The sequence below is a fragment of the Anas platyrhynchos genome, chromosome 4, assembly GCF_047663525.1.
Source record: "Anas platyrhynchos isolate ZD024472 breed Pekin duck chromosome 4, IASCAAS_PekinDuck_T2T, whole genome shotgun sequence".
In the NCBI taxonomy this organism is placed as follows: Eukaryota; Metazoa; Chordata; class Aves; order Anseriformes; family Anatidae; genus Anas; species Anas platyrhynchos.
This window is the reverse complement of record NC_092590.1, coordinates 30,937,760-30,957,219: the sequence shown is the minus strand read 5'-3', so window position 1 is coordinate 30,957,219 and position 19,460 is coordinate 30,937,760. Positions and strand designations below refer to the sequence as shown.

The following is a 19,460-nucleotide window of genomic DNA, read 5'->3' as shown; positions in this document are numbered from 1 at the left end:
GCTTGTTTCTGAGTGCATTTCTGCTGCCAGCACAGCAGTGTCCATGGCCTCTCTCCAAGCGGAATCACTGAAATCATGGTTTTTCACTTACTTCGCTCCCTCTTGAAGTTTTGCTTGTTTTATATTTTCAGACATAGGTCTTCATTGACCCCCTGTGGAGTGGGAGGTAGGAATGCTCACTTGAGGAAAGGGTAGGGACCTTCTACCCCACACATCTGGGGCAGTGTTTGTATAGTTGGTGAACCACATCAGTGGGAGTTTAAATATAATTCATGTGTGGCTTCAGAACTTATCCACAGATTTTATCCTACTGTTACATGCTCTTCTCAGCAAGGACCAAGTGTCTTGTCAGTATATTTCAGCTATTCTTCACAAAAATAATCCCAATAATTATCTCTGTGAATTCTGCGATTAACACTTCTCAGGTGGAGTTGTATTCTGATCCAGTAACCTGGAAGTTCAAATAAGTACATTTGATCCCTTAACCAGCTACAGGGTTACTTGTTCTTGACTAGGAATTAGAAGTTTATATTTAGGCACATATTTGCAGGTTACTTCCATCTTTCTCTGAGTCAGTAGGTACTCATGGCTGTGCAGCGTAGGGTTTAGCATTAAGTGCGCTCAAAACCTCTGACTTCTTTTTTCCCTGTTCGCACTAATAGAAGTAACCCAATTAAATACCCAGAAGTAAAAGTTACTGCCTTTTAAAGTTAAAAAATTTAGTAAGCTAGTAACACTTATCTTGTAAGTAAGGGCAAGTGGGGAAGAAAAATTAACCATCCAGGTGTATGTCATCAAGAATAGTTATTTGTGAATTCTTCAGTGAAATTCTTCAGAAATATTTATCATGATCCTGAATCAAATATGCCTAAATGATTAGAGGAAAGAATTATGAAACATCAGTGAAGGGGCACTTCAATGGGTGACCTGAGTTTATTTTCCATTTTTGCCACAGCCTGTGTGTAGAGAGAATTATCTATTCTTAGGTGCTTATCTGCTCTCTTTGTTTCTGTTCTCCAAATGTACAACTGTTGTTTTTTTAACTAAAAGAAACAAACAAAACCAAAACAAAACCCCACACCTTCCTTACATTACTGTTGTGAGCTAACCATATTAGATTTTAGATAGCCTTTAGTAACTTGAGCTCCCCAATTGCTCTGCTGCTCCTGTTTGGGAGGTTGGAGCAGCCCAGCACTGTCCTTTCCATGTCACTAACAACTCGGTGAGGATATTATGAAGCAGCTGTCCGTGACACGAGTGCTTCAGAAGGCTGAATTCTAGACTGAGAATGCCTAGGCAGTGAGCTGATGGTTTTCTGCATATGGTCTGTCAAACCAAGTCTGGATCATGAGGACTCATTCAGCATTGTAGTAAGACTGCATCTCCTTTTAGCATGCAAAGTAGAAGCCTCCTTTTTTCCTGTAGGTACCGGGTAGTATTGTTAAACAGAGAAGATGCCTATCCATCACTTCAGAAGCCTTTACACAAAATCTGAAAACAAAACCAATGTGCTTGCAGAATATCCAACTCTGCTCTCCCACACACATGATTTTCCCAAGGGACCACCTCCACAGCAGCTTGCATAACAAATAACTTGCTGCATGCATGCTCTGAAGATCAATAGGTTTAATCTGTGTCAAAGAAGTTTAAATTTGGAACCTAGGGTCCTTCAAAGAACACGCTACTATCATCTTTCACAGGTGTAGGGAAATGTTTCAGAAGAGGGGGTGGAAGAAGTCTATAGGAACTGGATTTTGCTCTTTTTCTTGTGGTTCATTATCAGGGCTTTCCAGAATGCTAGAAACTGGTGCTGACATTAAATAGTAGTACATTGCTGTAGGTGGTCTTCTGCACTGCCTACCAACTTTAGTTGGTTTAAAATAAATTCCTTAGCCTTGAGCTCAAAAAACATCATGAATAACGGTAACAGATTTCTTAGTGATACTCTGGGTAAAGTGCACTGCCTGTCATCGATCCTAGAGGACATAGGGTAAGAAACAATGAAAACGTGTGTACTTCCTCAAGAAGTATCAGCAGTGATAAGCATCTTATGGTTCTTTTCCCCACTGTCTGCTCTGTGGTTGTGTAGGTTAAATCACTCATCAATTCCCTTTTATCTAGATGTTATGGGGAAAAAAATAACAACTTATCCAATGTAGAAGAACAAATGGATGTATCCAGAGTTAGGCATATACTTTTCCAAAGTGAGAGTTTATGTATATTGATCAAGGTCAAAAGCATAGTTCATATTTAACTTAGTGCAATTTGGTGCAATAAAGGGTTAAAGGTCTGAGATGCCCAGATGTGTGGTTGGTAGCCACAGAGAAGGTGTAGTCCTTTCTTCAAAATGTATCCTTAGGCAATTACTTTGGATGCAAACAAGATGTTGCATTTTGAGAAACATCATATTTTAGAAGGTGGAAGCTATTTGCAGGACTTTCTGTGAAGATCAGCAATGGCATACAGCCAGCATGTCAGCCTCCACAAAACAAGATCTAACAAGTTTTCCCTTGCTTTCCATTTTATCTTAGTTTGAGTTTTAATTCTTAAATCAGATCTGTAGCAGAAGGAATAATAAGTAGGCAACCCAAGTACGTATGTTAATTTTTCTGTGGGGATAGAATTTTTCTTTTTTAAGTAAAATGACCCCAGACTGCATTTGGTATGCTCCTTCAATTAAGAAGTTAATAAAGCAAGTGTATATAATGGATTGCTTTGCCAGCAAAATGTTTTTGTATGTGTTTGAATTGAAGGGTCTTACTTAGGTTTGAAAACAACATCTTACTGATAGTGTATACTGGTAAAAATAGGTTAGCAGTAGTAAAAGCCTTAACCCAGGTAGCATTCACGTGATGGTAACGGCAGGCTTCATTTCTCTTTGGAGAGAGGAAGGGAGGGAAAATTGAGTTCTTCTTAAAGTTGCTTTATTGTTACATCTGATGATATACAAGCATTTCTGTTGTAGGCAGGAGTAATTACTATTAAGCTATTAAATTTGACCTGTGTTTCTACCTAATTTATTTGACTACCAAACTGTATTTGTAGGTGAGATGAGTGAAAGCCGAGCAAAGAGAGTTCGAATAAAGGAAGTCGATGGTTGGACCCTCAGGATGCTTATTGATTATATTTACACTGCTGAAATCCAAGTTACAGAAGAAAACGTGCAGGTAAGAGTGAGTATATTTTCTACAACCACAGAAGTGTAATCCAGAGAATCATTTAGTTTGCCAGTGTGGTTCAACTCTGAGGGAAATCTCTTCTGCAAACCAGAAGTTTTTCAGACCCTGTGCCTATAAAGTCATACTGTTTAAATTCTGGTTCACGTTGAAAGACCGTTGAAATAAATGAAGTTTGTTGACTTTAATGGGCTTAACAACCAAACCTCATGTAATACAATAATATAGATGGTCTACTCAGCCTAAAAATTAATGCTGTCAGCCACCTCTGTACCAGCCTCTCTCTGATACTTTAGTGTGATTTACATAAACAGAGGTAGATTTGTTCTTAAATGTAAAACATGTAGTCCAATTAGTGTTCCGTTTGTCAGATTTTTTTTTTTGGCCAGCCTTCAGAATAAATTATTTTTCCTGCTCAATCCTGTACCTTGCCAATGGCCTGTCATGCAGGAATTTTTAGCTTGTTCTGATTATTTTTTTAAATCAACCAATATCTAGCATGAAGGCTTTTGCCCATCCCACACAAGTAGAGCTAATCAGTTTTTCTATTCAGCTGTGCCAAAAGCTAAAACTTCAATTAGAATTGAACAAACATAAGCTTAGAAAAACAGAACTTACGTTTTCTAACCACAGATCCTGAAGACAAGGTAGATTTTACTTCCACTACCTTCTGAGATTCAGCTTAGATTTTTTGGTAAGTTTAAAAGTAGTTACATAACAGGTGACATACTTAATTTTCGTGTTTTTCTTGTTGCTTCTATGCCCATGTTTCTGCTTTTGTTCAATGCTAGCAGTCATTTTGTTGCTCTTGCAGGGCATGAATAATGTTGCTATATTTGGCATTGAAAACTTCTGTTGTGATTGTGCATTCTGAAATTATTGGTTTTTAGTGGGCATTAGGCTGAAATAAATAGCTTCTTGGCTGCCGAATCAGGTGGAGTCACTGCTAGTTATACCTGTGCTTGACTGAAGACATAGAAATAGGATTTCATACTACTAACTCAAAATATCCTACTACTAAGCCTTCTAAGTATTCAATCGTACCATAAGGTTAACTTGTTACCTTCTTAAAGAACTGTTTACTTTTGATCTGATGATGTCTATATGTACTGAAAAATCTTTCTGAAATTATGCTGTCTTGCCCATCCAGTGTTTGTACAAACCTGTTTTACCCTGAGCGAGATCCAAAGGTGTCAGAGGTTGCCGAGTAGATCTCCTGGGCTTGATCTTGCTGACTTTTTATCCTTAAAGCAGAATATTCTGTCTTGCTGGCACATCTTAATGGCCGTAATCTGGTACTTCTGGTGTGTAACATCACACTGCATTTCAGAGGCAGCCTGCTGTGTTCTGGCTGTAGGTATTGCTTAGGAGGAGGCAGTTTAACCTGATACTGTCAATGATAGCTCTTCTTTGTTCATGGGGAGTAAAAGCCAGCATTCTCTTTCTTTCTCATACAAGACCCATTCAAGACCAGAAACCTCACGGTTTAAAACTCGTAAGTCTGATATGGCTTTTATTTTCATAGCTCCAGAATATCTGCTCCTTGAAGATAAATAATGATTTTGAGGTTGGTAAAATAAGTAATGTGGTGCGGTGACGGATATTACAAGTTTGTGGTTACTTAAGTACTGGGAAGACAGTCAAGCTTTTAAGTGAATTTGGATTTATGGCAATATAGTTGCGTTTTAATGTTGGTATCAAATATACTTGTAATATTGTAATGAATGTAAAACTTTCCTTCCTGTGTCACCTTCACCATCTTTGTTTTATTAGTGCTAGCATGTACTGTTTATTTGCATTATGGCAGGAACAAACACAGTGGCAAAACACCAATACACTGAAGCAAGTCTGTTTCCTCAAGTTTGAAAGTCAAGGTGGGAAAACTGTGAATTTCTGAAAACTTTGAATCCTAGCACAGGCTCGCAGGCTTCACTTGAGGTTGTATTCTCTCCATAAACATGTTACATGCTTTAGTGCTCAATTTTGTTTCTAAATGTATTGCTTGAAGGTATTGTGAAATAGTGTAATGGTTCAGAATTTATTTTGTTGAAAATATAGTTCCATGATAGCCTAAGATGCCATGCCTCACTTTGTATTTGTGCTAATGTGCTTGACTGGGGCTTCAGCTTGGAGGTAGCAGCTTATGATTCTCATTCTGATATCCTTCATGGGATTTCAAGTGTGTTACTCTGCCTTTTTGGGTTATGCATAGTAAGAATTAGTGTTGAATTCATTTCTAATAGGTGATGTTTGAAAAGGGTGTGAACGCTTCACATTTAAGTGATGCAGAATTGCTAAGCAGAATTTGGCACTAAAACAGTTACACTGTGTATTCATGAATGTGGAGTAGCCAATCTCACTGGTCTTTGTCAACAGCTGAGTTATGAGAAGCTTCTTTCATTAATACCTTACTTGATTTAGACATGAACAGGAGAGTTGTCCCTTAACGCTTCTTTGGAAGTTCCAAGTAAGAACCCTTCTTTTTGTTCCCCACTGTTGTGTTCTCACTTGTATATTTTTGAGCAAGAAGGACCTAGAAAAGTCAGGTGTAATCAGTGACTGAGGAGAAAAATGTATTCACTTAGTGCATCAAACTGGAGGAGGCCCTCAGCGCTGGTTATTATTTCCGACATAAGTTAAATGTAGAAGAAAACAGTTGTTCTTTTCTGCAGTTCTTAGTTCAGTGTCAATCAGTTTTCCCCACGCCCCCAACAGTTAGACAGCTGGTATATGAAAAAGATGTATGTTCTCCATTTTATTCTAGTATTTGTCCTTCATTTAAAGTTACTTATTTTATCGTTCCTCAGTAATGGCACTCACTTAGCATAATGCTATACCAGTGTTTCTGTCATTTTTACTTATTATGTCACATTTTCCTACATACTCAACTCTGTTCTCCTTTTTTCCCCAGAAATGGCATTAGCTGTCAGACCTGATGCTGTAGCACATACTCATGTTTTAAGAAGGGATCATAAAACTTAATGTTTTCAGAAGGCAAATCTACTTTCTTGCACATGAAATTTTTTCAATTCCCATATAGGTACTAACTACATGCAGTGCACAACGTGGGGGAGTTAGTTACTATAAGAAGCTCATGCATGAGTAACTCTCCCACACTATGCATTTCAGCATGTCTTTAGTCAGCCTTACACCTAGGGTAAGCTGAGCACAAATATATCAGGGCAGGAACATGAGAAGAAATTCCTGCATATTACATCTTCCTGAATAATATGTATTGCCAATACATGAACACACAGTATAGATGTATGTTTCCTTTATAACTCTCAACTGTTTGTGCACAGATTGCCATCTGAAGCATAAGGCACGCATCCATTCGTATTGTGTCCTAAGGCATGGTGATGAGAGTTTCCAGCATACTTCACTCGAGGTGCTCTAAGGACAGTACTACTTTTACCGTGCCTAATCTTTACTGGGTACTGACTGAAAGGCAAAAATAAAATTTTGTGCAGTGTGTTACATTCCTTGTTTGTTCTTTTCCTGAACATTATGATAACTCAGGGTCAAAATACTGAGAATAAATTTTTATATTTAGAAGTGGTCTGTTTGTGATGCATCACCTACAGTTTTATGTGGGTTGGACATGTAAAAATGATCTCTGTTTCAGGACTAACTATTTCTTCTGAAACTGCTGTTTTACCAGAATATCCAAATTGCTCACAAAATTGTGTTTTTCCTTAAGCCTGTTTTTTGTGATGGTTTTGGATTCCCTCCTTCAGTACCCTTTCCACTAAGGGACAGATACACCAGTTTATTGGATTTTAATTCAAAAGGGGGGTCAGGATCATAGAATGGCTTGGGTTGGAAGGGACCTTGAAGCCCATCCAGTTCCAATCCCCTGTTATGGGTAAGGACACCTCCCACCAGACCAGGCTGCCCAAAGCCCCATCCAGCCTGGCCTTGAGCACCTCCAGGGATGGGGCATCCACAGCTTCTCTGGGCAATGTAATCACAGTGAGATTACCAGTTCAACAAATCATGGCACATCAGTTACACAACAGCAGCTGTTTGTGGTTTTACCTTCAACAAAATATAAAATGATTTAATGTAAGAGAGTTTGTAAGACTCGCATTACTCTACTTTGTATTTGCTAGTCTTTGAGCGCTTACTGATCAAATTAGTATAGTTGAAATTCCAGTGAGCTTCAGAGCAGGACTGTGTCTGTATTTGAACTCAGAGTCAAAATACTTCTGGGTATATTTTGATGCTTACCAAGCTTTATCCTCAAATGAGATGTTGTGTATACAAACTGGTGATTAAACTAGCAGTCTCTTTGTAAGTTAGCAGCATTGTGATGTTAGAGCATAAAACACATGCTGCATGTTTCTTGAAATTAGAGTTGTTTTAGATACCCAACTTTGAATGTTTTTGAAGAGTTTCTAAAGCTTGCCATTAAATTATACCCCTTGAATACTGAGGAGCATCTCATTTCCCATATTGGATGAATGGATGCCCATTACCTTCCAAAGGGTTATATTCAGTTTTCTTTTGAACGTAGCAGACTTTCCAGTTTAGATGAGGTAAACTTTTCCTTTCTAGAACTGAAGGCTGCCTGTCCTTTACAAACTCATGACTGGGCATCGAAAGAGGAGAGAGTTCATTTAGGTGCTTGAACAGAGACATGCATTCTGTGTCCTGGAAGCGTGCCTGCTGCTGTGTAAGTGGGTGGGAGAGATAAAAGAAATATTTATTCTACCGAACTGAATGCTGTGAAGCTTTCATTCAATCTTATCATAAGGTAGGTTCTGTTTTAAATATATTGCCATACATACAGTTATATATATATAAATGCGTGTGATGGTAACTGCTTTGAGCCAAGGGAATGCTGAAACTGCCTCCACAGGAACTTGGCTGTTCTCCTTTAGAGAGCCTATGAAAGAGTTGCCTGGAAAAAAATGCTGCAGTTGGTTTAGGAGCCTAAGAAAGGCAAGGAGGGAATGATTGTGATCTTGATGATCATGCTGTAAGTGATGATCATAAGTAAATGCCTACTGGTCATGATTAACACTGAATATCACCAAGACCAAAAATTTATATAGGTCCAACACCTTCCCAGTCAGGCACACCACTGAAATGTGGTACTCCTGAAGATAAGCTTATCCTGAATTAACAGCAATCTCTGAATGGTTTTCAAATAGAGTGTTATACACTAGATAGCGCAGCTTGGTGATGACAGTGTGGGTAATGATAGCAAATTTCCTGGCTCGAAACAGTCAGTCTTCTAACAGACGCGTGTAACTTAATAAAACTGTGGTACCACAGGTTAAATTCGGTATCGCTTAAGTTTGCAGGCTGGCTGTTGATAAAGGCTTTCTGTTTACCTCAGTTTGCCTCTGTTTGGCGACCACAATTACTTGGTGACAGCATTTCGAAATTATTCTTCAGGCAATACTTGGACTTCCCCTCGAAGTCTTGGCTATATCATTTATCAATTGAATACAAGTAGATGTATCTTTTAAGACAGTGCCATCACGTCTCTCTCCACAGTACCAGGTCAACTTTTTCCAAAGCCTTTCTAGAAATGCCACTTGAATGTTTTGTGATGAGAACAGAGCATGGCCAAACCTGTGGCTGTGTATTCTTCCTGTTTAGCTGCTGCTGTTGGAAGCAACATCCTGGGCCATACAAGCATCTTTCTGAGCCAGCAGGGCTTTTCTGAAGAGGCTTGTTGCTAAGTTTGGCGTGCTTGTAAATGAGAATGAAGTTATTGGTCAGAAAATACTATTGCTATTGAATAAAACAGTGATTTTTTTTTTCCTGGTAAAGAACACATTTTGTGTAGTAAGAGCATTTACTGTAATCTGTTTCTTATGCCCTCCTGAAATAGCAACAGAAAAGGTGAAGCAGTATCACACTGATTTCTTTGTCAGTAGTTGCATTAGATTTTTTTTTTTATAGAAATATCTATGACTGTAATATAAAGTATCATTGGCAACAGCTTTTGAGCTGAAATCTGTCAATTGGTGTTTCCTGTGCTGGGGATTTAACTTGACAGTAACTCTCGGCACACAGTTTTTTAGACAGACTGTTAGGCCAAATGTTCATTAAGACGATACAGCCATTTTTCAAGCTGTTCATATAGGTTTATTTTTCTGAAGTGATATTGAATGTGCTGTAAACATAACATTTTGGACAGATTTGGCTGATGACAATTGATAGAGTTGCTCTAAAATGTTTTTTATATCCATGTATGGTTAAATAACATGAAATGTGAAATTGTCACACTGTGTGGCTTGTCATCACCACCCAAACAAAAGTGGTCTTTTGTACTGTGCTCTGGTGCCCCAAATTGGCACAAATGAAATATTGTTATAATATTTTAACCTGTTATAGATGTGATAATCATCCTGAATGCTGCAACCCACCCCTGCAGCAAGTACATGTCTGGAAAATTTTAGCTAACATGAAGGGCCAAGTGTTAAATTACATACCTGGGCCCTTCTTCTGTGAGTTCCTGTAGATGGGAGATATTTTTTCCAAGATACAGCTTTTATAAATGAGGTACAGGCACACCACGTCTCATCAAGCAGAAGTGTTAATGCTCTGACTAAATTGTGAGTTGCATTATTTTTCTTTTTAGATGAAATATCTCTCTGTCAGATACGTGTGATTAACACCGTTGTCTGTAACTACTGCTTCAGCTACTGAACCATCAACTTAGAATCAGGCCTAAACTTCAGAAATGCCAATACCGAACATTTCTCTTAATACCACCCAGGTATTTGAAGACTGTTGTGTCCTAGAGCGCAGTCACCCAGCTTTACTGCTTGTTCCTTTCATCAAGTTCTTGGGCTTTGCCCTTGGGAGAACATTTTGGGAAGAGAGAAAAAGGGAAGGCTGAAGGACAGCAGTACGTATTGAGATCTTAAGGACAGAGGGAGAAGGTATCTAGACTGATTCTTTCAACTTCTTGAATGATGAGACATCTTTAGTGTTCCTTTAACAATCTTTTAGGTGATAACTTGTGTAAAATGTTTGAAACCAGCCCTCCTCCCCCTGTATCCCACCAATGCAATATGAATGGCTAGGTGCTAACTACTGAACCTTGATGTGATGGGTTGCAGTCCTGCTTGGTTCTGAATGGATTGCAAAGCTGGTTGTGATCCTCAGCTCCCTCAGGTTCCGTAGCTTGCACCAGTGGGTGTTTGCTGGACTTGACTTGATCTTGAAACCTTTTTTATGCTGTACCTCATCATATTTCAGTTTACCATCATTTTTACACTCCCTCAATGGTGACCTAGAGCTTTCTGTCCATAAATAAGCTCTCTTTTTTTTTTCCTTTTTTTTTTTTTTCTTGTGGTTGCAGGCAACTCCACTAATTCTTGAAAGTATTTTTCTCTTAAATGGAGTTTTATGTAATAGAGCTATTGAGTATCAAAAGATATTACTTGTTTGTGAACTTGACACAGTAGTATTGAAGCTTTAAGAAGAGATAGAATTCTTTATAGGATCATTTTACAGAGCTTTAGAAATAAACAGGCTTTTGGTCTTTCTGACTATCATGGCTGTGATGGCATTGCTACTAAATTCTGGAAATCCTTGCAATTTAGAAAATGTTGTAACCAAAGTGGTTCAAGTTAAAATATTTTATAAAATTAATGACTTCATGATTAAAACTGAATTATAAAATCACTTAATCCTGATGTGGATTGAAACCTCTCTTTATATAACAATCTAGACTTTCATTTTTATTATTTTATGCCTGCAGAGTTCTAATAACATTAGGGGATAGCTTACACTGCACAGAGGCATTTAGACCCAAGCACATGTGATGAGTTTCATTACAAAATCTATTAATAGAAACCTTAAATTTTAGTGGGCAAGAATTTAATGTTGGACTTGACAGTATGCCTCTTTAAATGTCTTGGCCATCTCGGAAGTGTACCAGTGGAGCACCATTGTATTTTGCTTTTATACATATTTTAGATGTTATGCCTCAAGCAGCTATCTGGTTACCTCTTTTGACCCATTTTGTTTGTATATGTGACAAAAGCTTTGAGGATTTTAATAATATGGGGGCAAAACTAATATGTGGCTTAGCTGGAGGAGAGACAGGCACATTTCTGGAGTTTGTACGTATTGTAACACAAGTTAGGCAGCAGTAAAAGAACTAATTTTTGCAGTGAAAAAATCCTACCATGCATTCTTCACTTGCTCGTATGTGGCTATGTTTCAAGAAAGTGTGTGTAGGAGGGAAGGGAAAGGAGAATGGTGATCTTTCTACAGGTGTATCTTATTACCAATAAAAGCTTCATTAATTTGTGCTCTAAGTGAGTAAGCTCTGCATAAAAGAGCTGTGGTCTTGTGCTGAGTAAAATACTGAGCAAACAGCTTTGTGGGGAACCTTAATATTTTGTTCTATGTCAGTTTTTAAATGTGTACTGAATAGTATGTTTTGACTACATTTTTTTTTCCCATAGCATATCTTTTGTGGTTTTAGCTATTATGTGTGTGTAGAGTAGAAACTGCCTGGTTTCTGGTGCACAGTATTCATTTATTATATAAACCCTATCTATTCTGCATATTCTGCATGTTGTCACTCTCCTTTCTATGTTTTATTTTTTTAATTTTTTAAATTTTTATTTTCTAAGAGTGCAAAACTGGTGTGTTTGGTTTGGCCGAAGGTATGCCCCAGAGCCACACACCATGCTGATAAATGTTTGATGTCCCGCTAAAACATTTCCTTTTTTTTTCCCCTTGGTGACGTGATGGAAGGATGGATAGCACACTGTCTACTTCGCAATAGGAAGGTATTGGGGCCTGCTGAATCTGGTAGCAAGGCTGCTGCTCCTCCATGTCCCCAGGGTCCAGCCAGCAGGGAGGCTGAGCATGTCTTTTTGATACAGGCATACTTCTATACTGTGTGGCCAACTGCAGAAATGCATGCAGGCAGAAATATTTTGCACTCACACAAGCATGAGCAGCACCAAATGCTTCACCCACAGAGAACTTTGGCTGATGAAGGGTGAAGGTCTGTTAGTGGCACGTATGTACGTGTACACAAACACACCCTTACCCCTCAGTAGCTGGCTTACACACTCAGTGTAGCTGTCCCTGGTGGATCCTGGCTCTCTCCAAGTGCTGGCACCCGGGCACATGAGCCTCAAGGCCTGCAGCCCTAGCCTTGGACACAAGTTCACACGTGTGTGCATCCCTCCAGTAACTGTGCTAAGGTACTTGGTCTGTCTAGTACCTGGCCCAGGATCCTTGCTTTCCCTATGTGCCCCATACAAGTGGGGGTCTCATTTGTTCTTTCCAAAACCACCTTGATCCCTTCCTTTTCCTCACTTCTGTCTTCAGTTGGACCGTATTCCCTCAAAGTCTCCTGTACACGACTGTGCAACAAACACTTCCTGCACTGTGGTGCTAGACCTAAAGAAGACCTTCCCGTGTTCCAGTTTGTGCAACAAGTGCTCACCTCCTCCCCCAGCTCATAATTCCTGCTTCTTCGTTTATTGATAACATTCTTTGCTGTTCCTTCTCCTTGTTTCATTAGTTATGGATGACAGGCTGAAGTTCCAGGAGGGAGGGAGCAAAGGGAATTTGTAGAGAAGGCAACTGCTGTTTCTGTACAGATTTAACTTTGGTTAAGACAGAAATAAATGATGACAGGAGCATGAGAACCAGGAAAAGCAGGTGTTATACTGGTATGACATCTGCTGTTCCCTCAGATATTCACGTTTTTACATCTCTGACCTTTATTTCCTCTAGATACCTCTGCTATTTCTCTGTTCTCTAAGTGATGCTTTATTCACATCTTGCTGGCATTCTCCAGCCGATGAATCTTTTTATAACATTTTCTTTTTCCTATTATCTGGCTGAATGGGAGATCCCAGAACTTTGTTCATAAAGAAGATTGGGTGGGTAGAAGGGAATGAGCCTTAGAAGACTGAAGAGAAACCTGGATGGAAATCAGAGCTGTCTTATCACGGTTTGTAGCTGTGAAAAAGAAATGCATAAGGGACAAACAGAACTGAGATGTAGCACAAGAGATAAAGGTGAATCTTAAATCTTAATCTTATTTCAGTTTTACTGGCTGAATCACAGAGTTTCCCTATCTTGAAATCTTTGTTCCTTCAGAAGATGTTTTGAGGGTCAGGGAAAAAAAAAACAACACCTGTTTCTGCTTATTTGGAAAAGAGATTTTTGGGCAGAGAAGATGAGGAGGCTTGTAGCTTGGCTTTGTCAGAAAGGTCTAAGTAGGATTCAAGGAATGAATCAGAAACTCATGGAGGAGGTGATGAGGTGAGACAGAAGTGGGGTTGAGACAGGGAGTACATGATAGAGCAGATACTGATCTGTAATCCTGTTTTTGAGAAGCATGTGATTCTGATTCCTGTGGGAGGTGAACGGGAAGTCACTGAGGGATTTAAACAGGCATGTTTTATTTAAATTATAAAAATAATAAAACACTTTTACTCAGCACTGCAGCTCTAAATAGAACAGCTGTTCATTTCCTGCATATTGTTTCTTTAATGAGTGATTTAGAAAGTGTGTAGGCTGCCAGGGCCATGCATGAGCAAGGTGCCAAGAACTAATTAAGGTAGAAAGTCCCAGTTATGCCAGTGGGCTGTGCAAGGTGCATGCTCTTACAGATCAAGGATAGGTTGAGAGAATGGGTCTGAAGGTGAGGACTGAAGCAAATGAGTAAGAACATCAGGTCACTAGGACAAAAATAATTTTATAGACACCTAAAAAAATTCTTGCCGTACCCATAAGGAAAAGAAATCTCTAAAGTGAGGTAGCTGAGATCGCATAGAAATGTTTTATTTTCTAGCTGGCTATTCATTACAGTTTCAGTTCATGTCTTAGTAAATCAGTACAATGCCACTAGTGATCCCGAGTATTAGAGAGACTACAGGGTGTTTTTTTGCTTAATGTCAGGTAACATGAAGGAATTTCAAACTATGTGTGTTTTCAAATTCCGAGGTGTGCATAGCTCCTATAAACCTCCTATGAGGTTTGAGTTCTTTGACTGGTCCAGAAATAACTGCTTCAAAGGCATCTGAAAGTCAGGTTAGTTGTAGTCCCTCCTAAATTGTCATGTGATGAGCAATAAATAGATCGAAAATCCCTAGGGAGCACAGGAGGAAATAAGAATAAATACTAGGTTTTCACTGTATCAAAATGGTTGTATTGTGTCCACAGAAGGATAGATTTTTAATTGTTTTTTAAGAGAGGCAAAAGATGCAGATGATAAACTGGTTTAAAGATATTCCAAGACCAGACAAAAATAGATTTCACTTCTTTCTAGCTCAGCTAGATGTTGGGCTAGCATGATGGCAGACCAAATTAAATGTTGGAAGGTGTAAGGTAATGCATGGAAAGAGAAGTTTGAATTACTCCTACATGTTGCTGCGTTCTACATTGACAACTTTTCCTGGAATAGACCAGCATACTCTAGCCACTTCAGAAAAGCTTCTGCTCATTGTGAAATAGTGGCTTTAAAAAGAAGCTTACAAAGTGGTGTAGCAGCTTGTGTGCATCGTATAAATCAGTGTTTTCACCTGTAATGCTTTGCTGGATGGTCTGACATATGACAGAAATAACACATTAGGCTTAAAAAGCTGTTAAAGGCATGGAAAAGCTATCATTTAGGAGAGGAAGAGAATTCAGGCCTTTTTTAGTGTGACTGTGAGATGACTAAAGGACGACTCAGTATTTTTCCTCCAAAATCTGTTTAAAAGATTCCACTTCATCCTTTTTAATGGTAAAAGGATGAGTTATTTACTTATGCTGAAAGGCAACAAGTTTTTCTTTAGCATACCTAGCAAGGAATGCACAAAAACATTTGTGTGTATACATTTTGTTGTCATTTAACATGCTTAACGTGTTATTACTTGGCATGCTTAAACAACGGGTGGTTAATGGATGGAGCCTGTTGCTGCAAAATGCATATGAGAGGAGCTGCTTAAGATGCAGCATGTGAGAGGTGTGCTTTTCTGGCTCTACTGGTCGGTTTGGAAATAATGTACCTTACCTGTGGACCTTGGGTTACCATTTGATAGTGTTTCAAAGCTGGTGTTTTCATCGGTGAAGTTTCCCTCTGTAATTAGGTGAGAGCATAGAAGGTCTGCTTCTGCACTCGGTTCACCTGCTCTACGCTCCTTCCTCCTAGGTTTCCTCTTCCATTTTTCCTTGGAACGAAAAAGAGGAGAGGGAGGAAGGGATGGGGAGTGATGACGGAAAGCAGCATGGTGCTGTGAAGCTCCAGCCCCGTTAATATTGGGGTTAGCCACGTATCAGGGAAGGCAGGGAGTACATAACAGGTTCTGTCTTGAGGCAGCTGCCAAACTCGCTTCCTGTGCAGCTGAGACTGGGTGAGATCCCTGACTGCTTTGGCAGGGGTAGACAAAAATTGTTACAAGGACAAATTTTTGCGATTTGTTCCTTTTTATCTTCTCTTCCTCCCCTCATCTTAAAAGAAGCCTGTGTGCCTGACACACCACCAAGAACTCTAGTCACCACCACAATCTCTTACTGTGTTCTTACAAATTTGGAAAACCAGGCTCTTGTCCCATTGAAGCACTTACGTTTATTTTCCTGGAAGCACTGAATGCTGCCATTTTTTCTCAAGTGAAGTTTGGCTTTAACAAGAAATACTGGCTCTAAAATGTCCTAAAAGATGAGACGTATCCTTGTGCTTCAAGAACAAGCTATTCCTTATGTTTCAAGGAAATGTTCTTTGTTGTTGCTGATTTACTTCAGCCTGTGGGGTTTCTGGAACCTTGCTCTGATGGTGGATGAAGATGGATGTTCCTAGTTTACCTGAGATGAATGGATTATTGTTTCGTCTAATATATAGTTATCCCTGTATTTTCTGTGTTAACATGATGTAAGGTTGGGCTTGGAACTGAATGAAAGTGCTCAGCTTCTGCACCAGAAAGATGTTAGTGTTCTAAAAATGTCTTAAGAAGTAGGGTGGGAAGAACATGCAAATGGAAGAGCATGCAGAAGGAAACTTAGAGTTTATATATATATATATAATGTTTTCAAGCAGTAGACTTGGGAGGGATGCCTTGCTTTTTCTTTTTAAGACAGGAATTTTATCCATCATTTGAACATCCATTTAGCTGCAAAATTGTGAAGTTTTAGGTTAGCCTGAAAAACATTTTAGCTTTGTTTTATGGGCAGCTAGAATCGGGGTTCTGTTATAACAAGTATTATAGCAACAAGCTGTAAGTTTGCTGTGGCCCAAAAGAAGAAAGGTGAGGGGTGTTGCAGAGTGGAAGGGAAACAGATGCGATAACCAGGTATGTCAGAAGTAGTCAGGACCGAGATCACAAGTTTTCTGATTCTTGAACCTGGTGCCTTCATTCTGCCTCTCTAACGTGGTTGCCCTTTAACTAGGTATTAATGAATAAGAACTTCTGTATGTAAACTGTTTTCTTAGACAGAACAGCTTGTGCAACTTCTCTGCGTCTATGATCTTCAAAATCATCATGTTCCTAGGCTGTGTTAGGTTCTTCTATGCCGCATTGAATGAAAGCGGCTTCTTTCATCTCAGCTCTGACCTTTGCTATAGGCACCTGTGTATCTATTTCCAATGATGACAATAAAGCTACCTGCTGCAAAACTTGAAAGACAGCCCTGGACAACTTGAAGAGTAGAGGGCAATTGCTCATTCTTTAATGTGTTCTATGCAAATGAAAGCATGTGTTCCTATTTACCTCCCTGCAAAATGCAAGGTGCTTATTATGAGTAAATGAAACCAGTTACAGAAGAGAGTGCATGTTTGACCTCTCTCACTTGCACGTGTGTTCAACAGTGCCTTGCTACGTGTAAGATGAAATCTGTGGAGGCAGGAATAAAGACTTTCTTGAAAATGTTTGGGTTTTTGGAAATTAATTATGCTTTAAATCATGAAAATCATGCATTAAACCTTCATATTAAAAAAAAAAAAGTTTGCATGGGAGGCTAGAGATGTCATTTGCTTGGAGAATTCTGTCCCCTAAATACATGAATCTTAGAAGCACAACATCCAGATTAGTGATTATGAATTTTGTCACTGAAACACTCCTTTTTGAGAAGGTATTCCCCTGTGACATTTCTAGAAGATTATAAATACAGTCTGCTGTAAGAAACTAAATGATGAGTAAAAGATGTTCTCGAAATATAAAAATATAACTAATGCTTAAAGTTCGGTGCAATCAAATATCTTTTGAATCTACTGAAAGGGCCATTTATTGCACATTAGATGTTATTCTTGTCTCAGTTTTTGTACTAAAGATAAGCACCATGCATGCACGGTATTTTTACTTGGTGCTATTTCTGTTGGTCTTAGTTTCCTAGTTTTCTATTAATACAAAAATCAGTGGTATGGATACATCTTCTGTACCAGAAAATGAGAAGATAGAGAAAGCAAAGGCTCATAATCTACTATCCCAGTTACATTGCTGTTTATTTCCAGGCTTTTTAGCGTTTGGAAATGGTGTTTTGATTCCTCTTTCAAGGTTGCTGGCAAATATTCAGTTATGGTAGGAGAACAAGCCTTGTGTGTTACAAATCAGTCTGCCTGTAATGTAAAAAGAAAATGTATGTAATTAGGGAAATTTTTTTTAGTGTTTGTCATAGTGATCTTTTCTTTATAACCAAGCGCAGTGTATCTGTCAGTGGGGTCTGAGGCTGAGGGAAAGAAAAATCTGAAATTCTAACTAAAAATATTTCAGGTTCAAGAATTTTTCCCTTGAAGTGGAACAATATTGCTACCCTATTTTGAGAAATTTTTAACAGAAGATGATATGAAAGACTAAGCTCATCACTGTTAACAAAAATAACCATCATAACTATCTCTTGCATTGAGACTTAAGCCAAAATATGTTTTAATGTGGTGGTTTGGGCACAGTTCTGATAAAGGTGATGCAGGAAAATCCTCAAGGCAAACATGACAGCATGGTTCTCCCTTGTAGATCAGATAGGCACCATTAATTATAGTACATTACTTGATCAAAGTGACCCTTCCATCACTTTGTTTGCTTTGTGAATCGTGTCTGCACTTTGCAACCCAGAACATCCTCCCAGATCCATCCCCAAACTTCCACACCCCTCAAAAAAAAAACAAAACAAAATGCCTCCCCCACAAATGTTTTAAATAATAATTCGTATTTCATTCAGACTAATCTTCTGAAGTGGTTTCTCTTCTAAAGACAGTTTTGGAGCAAATCAGATACTTCCTGTAAACTGCATGTGGTTGTAACTGTCTTGGATGCTTAAGTACAGACAGTGATGCTAGTTAAATGGCAGGTATGTAAAGCAGTTACTTTTATTTTACATTCCATTTTAATCTCTAACACTACTTTCCAAGTCAGGAGCTGCTTAGTATTTTTAGAGATCATTTCATTCATTCAAAATACGCCATTATCTTGATTGTTTGCTTGTTTTCAACTGAAAGTACTCTGCCAATAATGTAGCTAGTACTAAGGGAATGAGAAGGAACAGGACTGTATCTCAATTAAGAGTCTGATTCCTTCCTCTGATGCTATAAAACTGCCACCCACACCTGTATTTTTAATTGGATTGGGCTCATTAAGATAAAGGATAAATTTGCACATCCAAGTCTTCACTGCACAATAGCCTATAAACTCAAAGACTCTAAAGATATATTTTATAAGATGCATGGCATTATGTTCTAAACTTGCAGCTCATGGACATTTTTAAATCCAGTATAGCATCTGATTTGTGTGTATTTTAACACTGGAACAGTACATTTAACTTGCACATCTTGTCCTTGTAAAAATGCTAGCATAGCTGAATTTCCTAAAATTGGAACCTCTACATTTTATCCTACGGATGCAAGTGTTAAAATATTTGTATCTTTTAGTGTTTTTATATACATACTCATAAGCAGCATAATTTCAATGCAGCACAGAGTTATTTCACTAGAAATTTAACTAATTTGTTACAAACCACAGTTTAAATTATATTACAGATGCATTGAGATAGGAATAATAATAATAAACAGCTAATTTTGATGATCTCTGACCAGTCTCTTAATTTCATTCTTCCTTGTGCCATGGCACAAACAGGAAGTTCAGGAATTTAGTTAGCTGAAATAGGTATTTAACCCCTAGAAATACATGTTACATTTTACTGTATCTCCTCAAGATTTGTTTTATGACTTGTATTAACATAACTGCTGCTCTTTGAAACTGATTTCATTTTAATGTCAGAACTGGAAATACGGAATATCTATAATTGGCAAGGATGTAACTCGCTGTCTTGAGTGTTTGTATGTTGCATTGTATTGTGATTGGATTCTCAGGCATT

At 38.5% G+C, this 19,460-nt stretch overlaps 1 protein-coding gene across 3 annotated transcripts in view; it reads left to right on the top strand.

The window, feature by feature from the left end:
* The window catches only part of KLHL2 (kelch like family member 2), a 56,681-nt gene that overhangs the window by 8,538 nt on the left and 28,683 nt on the right, over positions 1 to 19,460 (top strand). For all 3 annotated transcript variants that reach the window (XM_027456458.3, XM_027456457.3, XM_005016575.6), the window contains one exon: positions 3,046 to 3,167. In XM_027456458.3, coding sequence (XP_027312259.1) covers positions 3,046 to 3,167 — 122 coding nt within the window. The remainder of the gene's footprint in view (positions 1 to 3,045; positions 3,168 to 19,460) is intronic.